This window comes from Canis lupus, chromosome 36, assembly GCF_011100685.1.
Source record: "Canis lupus familiaris isolate Mischka breed German Shepherd chromosome 36, alternate assembly UU_Cfam_GSD_1.0, whole genome shotgun sequence".
NCBI lineage: Eukaryota > Metazoa > Chordata > Mammalia > Carnivora > Canidae > Canis > Canis lupus.
The window spans coordinates 18,328,818-18,341,457 of NC_049257.1; the positions used below are offsets into that span (position 1 = coordinate 18,328,818).

Sequence of the window (12,640 nt, forward strand, 5' to 3'; positions counted from 1 at the left end):
TAACAGAATTGGAAATGAAGAGACAAACCTTTTCTTATTTGAGGACACTATGACTATCTCCATAAAAAATCTTATAGAATCCATAGGCAAACTATTAGAACTGGCAAGAGAATTATGTAGGACTGTTGGACAAAATGAGTTTATAAAAAATCAATAGCATATATATAGACCAGTATTGACCAATTCACACATTTAATTTAAAAAAAAAAAAAGCTATCTCCATAGCAACTAAAAAAAGGGGGGGGGGGGTTCCACAGAGGGAAAAAAATGTGAAACGAGGTTTAAGACCTTTCAAAGAGAAAAGTTTATAAAAAGAGCAATAAAGTGAAGATACAGAAGATCATGGATAGGAAAATAACACTCTTTCTCCAAATTAACACATACATTCCACATAATTCCAATAAAAATCGCAACATGAGTTTTCAACAGTACTTGACAATTTAGTCCTAAACTCATAGAAAAAGCCAGGGTTCAAGAATAGTCAAAACTATTTTGAAGGACAGGTTAGGCATGAGCAGAGACGTGCCCTGCCAGATACTGAGATGGTACGGACTGTATGGTCCTAGCACAAGGGAGACAGAAAGGACTGAAGGACTAGATCCACACACAAATGGAAACCTGCTAAATGACAGAAGTAGCATGACAATTACAGTGGGGCAAAAGTTGGGCCATTCAATAACGTGCCAAGAGATTCATAGGAAAATATTAGAGACTTCGCACCATAATGGGAAATAGCTTTAAATTGGATTAATGAGCTAAACTTGAAAACAAAAATCCTAAAATGTTCACAGAAAATATTTCTATGACCCCATAAAATTTCTTCAGAAAGAAAAGCTGCAACCCATAGATTCAATAAAACTCTTACAAAAACTTACACTCAAAACAGCATAGAGCTAAAAAACAAGCCCCATATTGGGAAAAGATTTATTAGCCCATGCATCTCTGAAATAATACCTACCTGGAATTTATTTAAAAATCACTGCAAGGTCAGCCCGGGTGGCTTATCGGTTTAGCACTGCCTTCAGCCCTGGCGGTGATCCTGAGGTCCTGGGATTGAGTCCCTGCATGGAGCCTGCTTCTCCCTCCGCCTGTGTCTCTGCCTCTCTCTCTCTCTTTCTGTCTCTCTCTCTCTCTGTCTCTCATGAATAAAGGAAATCTTTAAAAAAAAATCAGTGCAAAAATGCAAATACTCAAAAAAGACAAGCGGTAAAGGATTCAAGTAGGTAATTCCCTTCAGAGGAAACATGGATTGTAAACTTAGTCAAAATAGGCTCAACCTCACCAGAATATGGGGAAATGAGAGTCAAAATCGTGAGTTATTTCACATCCATCATGTGGGACTATATGGTAACACTGGCGGTCTGCAAGAAAGGGTTTCCCCAATTTGAAGTTGGCTTATGCAGCTGACAGGTTGATCAGTTAGGACTACTTGGAGTGGGGGTAGGGATGCAGGAGGAAGAACTGGAGAGAACAGGGCAGAAAAGAGCAGCCTGTCCTCCCAGCCCCTGGATGAAGTGAACACCTTGGAAGACAGTGAGCGGGCTTGAGCCTTCTCTATAATATTCAATCCAAGAGGATGGTCTGCTGTGTAGACACCTCTACAGTGAAAGGCAGTGGGGAGTAGCCTAGCAGGGCAGGGACTGAATCAGCGTTAAAAGGTGGAACCAGTAAGAAAACCACACATTGTTCCTCCTACACTTGACAAATGTTTGCTCATGACTTACTGGTGTCAGCTTTATATATAAATAAACGTGGCTTAGGTTTTCTGATTCCTTGTTAACTTCTTACTTTTGACCCGGATGAATTTTAAATGTTGTCAAATTTCAAAATAAAATTGCATTGCTGAAAAGAAAAAATATCTGCCAATGCCAATGGTTAGAGAGGGTATAGGAAAATGTGAACTCCTATGCACTGCTGGCCAGACTGTAATCTGGTATGTACGCTGTACAGATCAATTTGGCAATAGTTGATAAACTTGAAGATAAGAATATTCTATTGGAAAAAAAAAAAAAAAAAAGAACATTCTATTGACCTTTGGCTCAGGTCATGATCCCGGGGTCCTGGGATCGAGTCCCACATCGGGCTCCCTGCAGGGAGCCTGCTTCTCCCTCTGCCTGTGTCTCTTATGAATAAATAAGTATTTTTAAAAAATAGTTAAAAAAAGAATATTCTATTGACCAGTGATTGAAGTTCATGACACATACCTCAAACAAGTGCACAAGGGACTATGTCAAGTATCTCATTGCAGCATTGTTTGTAGCAGTGAAAAAATTTAAATAACTGAAACGTGCATCAAGAAAATGGAGAAACCGTGATATACTTATTCAATGAACTACAGCATTTTAAATGAATACTTTAAAAAAACAGGTGTTCCCATGGATACATCTCAACAACATAAGTGAAAAAACAAATCTCATAAGGTTAATCTACAGTAATGATACCATTTATATAAAGCTTCCAAGACATGAAGATAATCCTATATATGCATATATATGAACATACAAAACCATCCATGGGATTCATTCTGATATAAAAGAAGAGGAGCAGTTACCCCCTGTGGGTAAAGGGAAAGAAATGGAGGAAGACAGGGCTGTATAGATTTCACTGTAGCTATAACTTTTCTAAAAGAAACAAGCAAATGTGTATAAAATATTAAGACTATAAAAGCTGGATGGTGGATATATGGGGATTCATTTATATTGTTTTCCATATTTTTTCTGTGTGTTTGAAATGCTTAATAAAAAGGCACAAGACAAATAATAGCAATTTTGTTGATGTCTGCTGACAGACAACCAACTAGGTCAAAGTGATAAACACATTAATACAAAATGGGGATAATTATTTCCAAGTGTAGGAAGAGGATTGATTCCTCCAACGCTTACATTTACTTAATACTTAGCTTTGAGTCAGCCACTGTGAGAAGTGGTATACGCTCATTAACTTATTTCAACTCCTTATGAAGATAATGCTACTATCATTTTACAGATTAGAAAGCTGAGGCTGAGAACAGAATGAGGAGTCTTAAGCAGCACAATCAGGACATAAACCCAGGGCTGTCGAAGTCCAAACTCTATGCGCCATGTTACACTGTGAAAAGTTTCACTTTTATTAAATGATTCAAGATGGAAAAAGCCACAGAAATTTACCAAGAGTAAAAACGGAAAAGGTGCAACTAACTGAAGATTTTTAAAGGTTCAGGATGTAAGGAAGACTCAGGAAGTGGGTACACACAATTAAAAGTGAGGCCCTAACTGAACCTGAATCTGTATAATGAAAATGTAAGAGGGAAGAACATATGGCTTGAGACAGTAACAATAAAGCTGGCATTGGCAAGAGAGCCGGTATTCCTTAACCCCACTACACAGCCCTTGCACAAGAGGAGTCTTCAGACTTCTAACAGATTTCCAGGTTTTTTCATCAGTTCCCTTGGGTACATTAGACCGGCCCTTCAAGGCTCACCCTTTCTGATTCCCTCAGGCTCTATACCAAGTTCTCCTTCACCTGAACCTGCCTCATCCGGCACTAGCGAGGACTTTCTGTGGTATTTCCTACAGGACCAGTCATCAACTACTTCAGACCACTATGTTTTAAGCAAGAAGGAATGGCTTCTCAGATGTTTTTAGTTGGTGTTACTTGGTAGCAAGTGACAGCCTCCCAAAGTTAAGAACTAAAGGTGGAAGTGGGGGAGCGTCTCCGTAAGATTTTAAGGGTAGCTTATGGAACGCAGGAGCAGGCAATGCAGACAGGCACAAAACATTGGAACAGACACTGTAGTTACCGGCAATCAAGGCTGTCCTCATCTTTTTCTTCTAGAGTTGTATGCTCTCTCATCTTGGCTGTATCCTCTTTCTGCTTCATATCCACGTCCCAAATGCAACTTCCCAGACATGGGTTTTCCGATTTCAAATTCTCAGAAGAAATCACCTATTCGGCTCAAATTTGACCAGATGTCCAACTCCTTGTCCATCTTCTAAATAGTTCCTCTCTGAAGGTGGCAGAAGTAATCCTCAAATGGCACAAAAGTTGGGCAGATACCCTACAGGTTGTCTACCATAACATCTCCCTTATTTCTGTTGTCCGTTGGAGGCTTAGACTTTTCTTGGAGAAATAAGCTGCATTTCTTTGATGGCTTTTTCCAACTCAAGGCTGGAACCACTGAATGCTAAATTCAATCAAAATGAACCAAAGATTCTTTGGCTGGTTCCTAGAAATGTTAAAATAGGGATAGAATTCTACATCAGATTGTAATTTCCTTAAGAAAACACTTTTCTGTGCTTCATTCTTTGCTTATTTCCATCCTGATGGGACAGTCATGTGACACATCGTATGCCAACAATTCAGGTTCTATAGTTTTCATCTTTTTTTCATCTAAAAATCCCCCTCCTTCTCTGAAGGAGGAAATCAATGCACGAACCATAGTCAAACAATGGAAACTCCCAAACACTGGCCCCCTTACTAGAGAAAAACAAAGGCTTCAGAGGCAGATGTGGAGGGGAAAAAATTGAGTTGCTATAAGCCAGAGACACTATGTTAAATGCTTACATTTTAATCCTCACAACAATCCTATGAAGGATATCATCGTTAGTTATCCCTTTTTATGGATGATAAAAATTAGGTTTTAAGAAGGTAAGAAACCCATCTGTTTTTGCACATCAAGTATGCCGCTTAATTCGAATTTACAGAAAGGAGTTAAAAGCTGGGGAGTGGGGAAAGACTGAAGGAAACAGAGACCCCTCAGCATTTTTAACATCAAAAAAACACATTTAAATATATAGTGATGAAATGGTAAGAACACACGACAGCATATGCAGCTCTTTAAAGATTTCAACTCCAGCTTAGAGGTCACTTAAATTTTTACACTTATTTTAATATTTATCAATATAAAACTGTACCCATTATGAGAAACTTGAACGATTTTCTTTCCTGTCTCAGCATTTGCCCCTAATCACCACCAATTTTAACAGTGTATGTTCTACTTGTCCCCAAAGCCTCTTCTCCTGTGCTTAGTCTTTTACTGAATACTTACCAATTACTTGCAATATCAGCAGCCAACTCCTTATTGCCAAAATCAAGTCTTTTCTTACGTTTCATCCAACTTAACCTCTCTGCCGCATTTGATGTTCATCACCATCGTGACACTTTTTGGTTTCTTACAGCCTCTGAGACTTTCTCCCCCAGTTCCTTAAGTATGACTGTTTTCCAAGGTTCAGATCAGATTCCCATGCAGTTCCAACAACCAGGATTTGAATGAGAGCTAATGTACATTTTCCTTTTTTTAAAGATTTATTTATTTATTATTTATTTATTAATTATTTATTTATTTATGAGAGAGAGAGAGAGAGAGAGAGAGAGACACAGGCAGAGGGAGAAGCAGGCTCCATGCCGGGAGCCCGACGTGGGATTCGATTCCGGGACTCCAGGATTGTGCCCTGGGCCAAAGGCAGGTGTCAAACCAATGAGCCACCCAGGGATCCCCTAATGTACATTTTTCTAAGACCCAGGATTCCGAAAAGATCAGGAATTACTGGTAAAGATCAAATTCTGAACTCTGCATTTTGACCACCTTCCTCCAACTCTCAAAATCCTCTACCATCCACAACAAACCACGCTGTACCTTTGCTGATGCCATTTTCTCTGCCCGACTTTCCCAGATTTCTCCATGCAGAATTTACCCTCTACATTTCTAGAACACTTTGCATCTGCTAGTGTACCACAATGTATTTGATTATATTCATATCTGCCCAAAGGACTATATCAGTATTTTTGTGTCTCCCACACTAGAAGAGGTGATTTCACTAAAATATCAAATCTTGTCCCCAAGATTACCAACCAATTTGTTTTGTGCTCATTATCAAAGAAAAGACTTAGTACTTCTAACAAAAAAATTTAAAGATCCTATTTAGTGAAACAAATAGTTCTTTTACATTGAAAACAATTCTTATCAACTTAATTAAAACTAAGAACCAAATTGTTGGGGCACCTGGGTGGCTCAGTTGGTTAAGCATATGCCTTCGGCTTGGGTCATGAGTCCCTGGATTGAGTTGTGCATCCAGCTCTCTGCTCAGAGGTGAATCTGCTTCTCCATCAGCCCCTCACCGCCCCTCACGCGCTCTCTCTCTCTCTCTCTCTCAGCACGCGCACACTCATGCGCGCTAATAAATAAAATCTTAAGAAAAAAAATTGTCTGATGGGGTAGCATGACCAACACATTAACATATTCTAAAACCAAGTGCTCTATAGTAATAATAACCACAAATTTCAAACAATATTGAATACAAGATTTTTAATAAGACAAGAGATAGGTTCATGAGAGTAGTAGGATTTGGACTATTAGGATACTAAGATGCTTGCTCTATTTAAGTGATTCTAACCCAGGAGTGTTTATCAGAGCCACTTAAGGAGCGATTACAAGATACATATATATTCTCCATCCCCAGAAATGTAGAGTTACTAGGTCAAGAATGCAGCAAAGATCAGTAGATGTTTTTAAATGTTCCCAGCATTTTCTGATGAACAATACTGGCTAACGTACTATTTTCCATGATATGTTTGACATGCTTTCAACTTATGTGTACATGTATTTTTACTATTTAAGCATTTCCACTACTTTGAATATTTTAAGCATTTTCACTATATTGCCCTAAGTCACTTACAGGGCACCTGACTTTTTGCAATAGGTGTATTCCTTTAAAGCTTTATGTGGATTTTGGTTAATTGAATTACTTCTCAAAGTCATTAAGTCTCAATATACAGAAAATAAAATTTTAAGTGACATTTCCTTTAAATTAAGGTATACAGTGTACAAACATCTAGCCTACCAGATAAGTATGTTCTGATAAACAGGAATTGTTTGCATGTAAATATACTGAATATGCACTCTAGCCTTCCTGAAAATAAAGCAACTGATGAAACACCTATTAAAGAGTTATACTTGCACTAATATACTCAATACTAAGATTCTATAACTAGAAAAAATTATCAATATATTCAGCATTTTAAAATACAAAAATAGAAATATTTGAAATCAGCTAGGCTGAGGCTGAACATTAACTGATTTTTTTTGGTTAAGATTCAAAGCTCACATATTCCTAGTGGGTACTCTTTAAAATCCAAAAACTTACTTATATAACTTTCAGAACTACTTACTTTCTTCATTGTATTCATGCTCTAAGATAAAATATGGTTGGAAACTCATGGATCAAGAACACTCTATAAAACTTACTGTAAAACCTCAATATTATTTAAAAACATCTCTACTATCACACTCTAAAAAGATTTTTAATCTCCTGACTTAATGGGTATTTTGCTCATGCGAGCAACCCTCTCACATAATCCTCTTCACACATTCTCAATAATAAAAAAGTCCTAAAAGTTATCTGAAGGAGTTTAAAGATTCAAATTCTAATCCTTGTAACTTCAAAATAATTGTACATTCCATTAATTTCTGTAATTCAAGTAATACTTCCTATTGCACATCACAAGCTTAAGTCTCATATTTAAGAAAACTCTGCCTGTGTTTGTATGGAGATCTAGAGTTGTCCTATGCATTCAAAGATATTATTGACAGTGTCAGATTGGGCCTGGAAAACAGACAATGGAAATCTTAGTCTTTAACCCCACTGTACACATGTAGAAAGTAATTGGACTTTTAATTTAAAAATATCTAAAATATAGTCATATTGTACTCTGCTTTTATCATGATTAGACATACACAAATCCAAAACATAACTTTTTCAAAGAACTCTTGCCATGGTTTACATACCAAAGTATGTCTTATGTTATCATATTCAAGTTTTTAACAATTCATAATATTCTGCACTGCCTTAACAAGGGCAACAAGGTTTGCAAAATAACATTATTACAATTAACATGAATCAATGTGGACTTAAGAGTTAAAAGCTTTTTTTCAAAAGTTTTATTTAGTAATTAGCTCATTCTCAGGTGAAAATTAGTAATCTGTTAATGCCTCTACTCTTCCCTTTCCAGGTAAATATACCTGCTCACAATAATTTCAGTGTCTGAAATCAAGATTTTGTGACCAAAAGGCTAAGATGAAGAAAAATAAACCACACAGATGTTTCTTACCCCATACCACTGCAAATATTTTAAATGCATAGGAATACAACAAACTCAAAAGAAAAAAAATAGTGTTTTATTAACTACCACACTGTTATAATACACTTTAAACGTACAATAAGGTAGCCTTTAAATTTGAGGTGGTCTTAAGAATAACAAATGAACAGAATTCCAAATTTTTGAAATAGGTGAACTGCTGTAGTTATAGGTATACATTTAGGAAAATTGTATAGCTTTTACAAGACCAGCAATGAAACTTTATTTTGTACATTTTTTTAATAATTGAAAATATAAACAATAATTAAAAAATAAAAGAAAATACAGCATAATAAAAAACATACATTTCTCAATTAAATGTACTGGATACATATAAATTTAAAGGGAAGAAGCAAAAAAGGAAAATGGTTGATATTTAAGTGCAGACTGACTACCTAGACGAAAAAAAAAAAAAGACTTAAAAAAATATCATAAACCTCTAGTTTTCTATGACTAATATCCATATGGTTGGAGTATCGTCACTATGGAAGTGATTTTGTTATGTTTGCATATGTTATACTTTACTGGTAATTTACATGATGGCTTTTAAGGCCCTGGCAGACATATGGTTTTTGGAAACAAGATTGGATTTAAAAAAAAAAAAAAGAAAGAAAAAAATCACTGCTAAGACGCAATACACCTTATTTTTTTGGTCCTCCAATATTCAAGAAAAGGGATAATTCACTGTAACATTTTCTTACCACCCAAATGCCTCAACCTATACATTTTAAACTTTTTTTTTTTAAACATTGGTTATATTGCCCAACTTCGTTATTGAAAGAATATTAACAAGACATTATTTTGGCAAATTAAATCTTAAACATGGCTTTTCAACAGGATTTAAAAGGTGACTATCCCTAGAGTTCCATGTTAAAATGTAGTTTTCAAAATCTTACAAGAGTAATGCTTAAAATATTGTACATAGTTAACCTAATTAAAATAATTAGCTTCAAAATGACAAATTGATAAGCTAAGTAAAGCCTACACTATGTAACATTTGCTTGGAAACTTGATTTGTCAGTTATGCATAATAAAAATTCCAGTCATCAAGAAAATTACAAAAATTTTTTTTATCATAACATGATTTCTTTCACCCACCAACTTTTTTTTTTTTATCTTACAATAGATAAATACCAACATGTTCTCATTTTTACACTAAACCACACAGGATTGATGCATTTGGTTAGACTACCATTCGCATTGTTAAATTCAATTTTCTCTTTATATAACTTGGTAAAATTTCATTTCTTCTAGATTCCAAAAGTACCTACAAAACCCATGCAATTTTACCATTTTTAATATACTATGGAATATCATACAAAGTAAGGCATTTCAGTGTCATGTATAACCAAGTTACTGTCAATCCAAAAATTTTTGCACATCAATAAAAAGATATCTAAGAACTTAGGAACAATATTCTTCTCACTACTGTATAAAAATAACCACAATGAATAAGTATTTGTGTAATATTTACTCCATTGTCTCATTTCCAGAAACTGTGACAAGCTGTAAAGGTATTTCAGTGTTGGTAAGGATATCTTGATTGCTGGTGGTGGAAGTATTAACAGTTCCTATCCCTGAAACAGAACCTTGTTGAATATTTGCAAGGATAAGTGTTGTTCCTCCTGCAGTAATCAAAGTATCATCTCGTGCAGCTTCCACAGATGCCAGCACTGTACTGCTAGAGTGAATACCTTTTTTATTCTGATGGGTTTTAATATGTTTGGCAAGATGGTCACTTCTCATAAAGCGTTTTGAACATTCTGGACAAACAAATTTCTTCTCACCTGTGGGGGAAAAAAAATTTAAGTTACTTAGTTTTTTAAATTCAACATTAATAGATTGATCATTTGCTGAAAAAGAAAGAAGGCCAACACTGACAGGGACAGGAAGCAGAGTTCAGTTAAAACTGTATTTAGTATCATGAGCTGCCCTTGCATGATTTCTCTCAGAGTATTTTTCCTCAAAATAAATCTGTCATCTCTACTCTTCAATGAGAGGTAATCTTCAAACATTACAGACGGATACTCAGATGAGACTTTAATAGTTCAACTATGCCAACAGTTTGTTTTGAAACATGTTACAAGATACCATCCAGCTAAAAAATGACCATCTGTAACATATTTCTTTAAAGAGTACACTGTTTTAAGCTATATTTAAGATATTCTTAACATGTCCTACCCATGATACTAAACCTTCGACTCTTAAATGTGAATTCCAGTAACTACACAGACTACTTCTAGATTAAAGCAAAAACACAAGCTTGAGGTCCAATAAGACTGAGTAATCCCAGGAATAATGGAGATGGCTACATGACTTGATTTTAGCTGGAAGAGTCAAGAGCAAGCCTAACATATTATTATGTCAAAGTTAATTTAAGATCCTGGTGCCTAAATTTATTTCCCAGAATGAATAAAATACGTTTTTTAAATATAAAAGACAAATTTTATTGTCAAAGACCTACTATGCAAGAGAATTACTGGAAGATAAAGCAAAAGGTCAATTTAAAGAGAATCCAGAGAGAAATCAATAAACAAATCTTGTATTTTGTTTTCTTCAAAATTCTTACCTATCTTGGTCCAGCATCTCCACCCTACGTAGGTCCTCACCAGACTTCACACCTGAACTATGCGTCAATGACACTCTGAGTTACTCCCTCTTCAACCCAATATATCAGTGTCAGACAAATCTTAATACTAACTTGTATTGCAGTATAAAATTCCACCATTATACTAAGTGGTATGCAATAGTAACCTGCAGATAACTAAATAGTTTAAGTTGAAATTCTCTACTGCTTCATAGTTTAAATAGTTTAAGTTGAAATTCTCTACTATTGGGGTGCCTGGGTGGCTCAGTCATGATCTCAGGGTCCTGGGACTGAGCCTCACCTCGGGCTCTTTGCTCAGCCTGCTTCTCCCTCTCCCTCCGCTGCTTCCCTGCTTCTATTTGCTCTCTCTCAAATAAATAAAATCTTTAAAAGAAATTAACTAATTAATTCTCTACTGCCTAACGGAAGAGGACCTGTGGCACAATCCTAATTCTTTAACAGAAATGCGAGAGAGAGAATCTCATCTTCATGTGGCAAATGGTCTCTCTCTCACCTCTTCTATTCACATACTATTCTCTTCTTCTAAAGCATTTCCCAACATTTCTCTTGGAATTAATCCTGAGAGATGTCCCATGGAAAATGGCACAACCACCACAGGAGGTTGGGAAATGCTACACATACATACTGCATCTCCCCGATGTTGGAGATGCACAGTCTTGTTAACGTTCAATTAAAGGTCCTAATGGGAGCTGCCTTGAAGTTCCTTGTAGTAACTGTTTAACCAAGTGTTTCTCACATTTATTTGATCAGACCTTTTTTCCCCTTTTACATTACTCCTTTTTATATCCTGATGAAATTCCACCACAGAGGAAAATTCTGTTATCAGGCCATCTTAAGGTCTACTATCCCAGCCCACTGTCCATTTATGTCTTATCATCGCAAGCAATAATGACCTCTGCCTCTGAGCATACTCTACTTTCTTACATTGTTACAGTTTCAAAGAGGTTAATAAGCTCATCCGTATCCATACCTGACAAGTGAGACATAAAATAATACTATGAAGTATTAATACATACCTCATAGGTTATTTTATATATTTAAACACAATGTAGATGTGAAAGCAGAGACAGTTTATCTCCCTAATCTAACAGAGAACCTGGATTTGAGTCCAGATCTAGAAGACTTCAAAACCGACACTGCCTTTCATTTCACCATGCTTTTTCCTTCTAAGCTCTCTAGAGACTACAAATAGATATTTTTCAATTCTTCAGTGTTGAGCACAGATTGTTCAAACACCTTGACCATTATATGGTAGCAGGAGGAAAGCATCTCTAAGATATATTAAGTTAGGATTTAGTTGGGTCACTCTAGGCTCATTTCACATAATCACACAATACTGTGTGGAAACAATTAAATGAAGAGAGTCTTTCCATCACTAATGCCTTAATTATTCCTCAATGAAATGTTTTTTGCTTATCTCACAGATATTAAAAGATGGAATGCTTGAATTTATCAAAAAAAATCAATTATTCTTGTAGTATTGAGGAACAAGAATAAGAAAGATCAAAAGTAAAGGAGACAACTAATCTAAAATGTTAACATAGGGGTGCCTGGGTGGCACAGTTGGCTAAGTGGCCAATTTTTGGTTTCCGCTTAGGTCATGATTTCAGGGTTGTAAGATCACTTTGCATCTGGCTCTGAGCTCAGCAAAGAGTCGGCTTAAGACATTCTCTCCCTCTGCCCCTCCCTACCCCCTGGACTCTATCACTCTAAAAGAAAATAATTAATCTTTAAAATGTTAACCTAACAAATAAGAATAGCATAAATGTGCCCTAAGACATTAAACAATGTTAAAGCAAAACAAAAAAGCTAACTAAAAAAGGGGGTTGGGGGTGGGATGTTAAAAGCTAACCAAAGCCCACATAAAATAAAACGCTATTTTAGAAGAGAAACCATATTGGCTTATTGGGAATTATTATT

The 12,640-nt window shown here is 35.8% G+C and overlaps 1 protein-coding gene across 1 annotated transcript in view; it reads right to left on the minus strand.

The window, feature by feature from the left end:
* Window positions 1-8,130: 8,130 nt before the first annotated feature.
* SP3 (Sp3 transcription factor) overlaps window positions 8,131-12,640 on the minus strand; it is a 54,993-nt gene continuing 50,483 nt past the window's right edge. Inside the window, exon 7 of the mRNA XM_038584877.1 lies at window positions 8,131-9,899. Within this exon, the coding sequence (XP_038440805.1) occupies window positions 9,583-9,899 (317 nt within the window). The 3' untranslated portion in view covers window positions 8,131-9,582. The remainder of the gene's footprint in view (window positions 9,900-12,640) is intronic.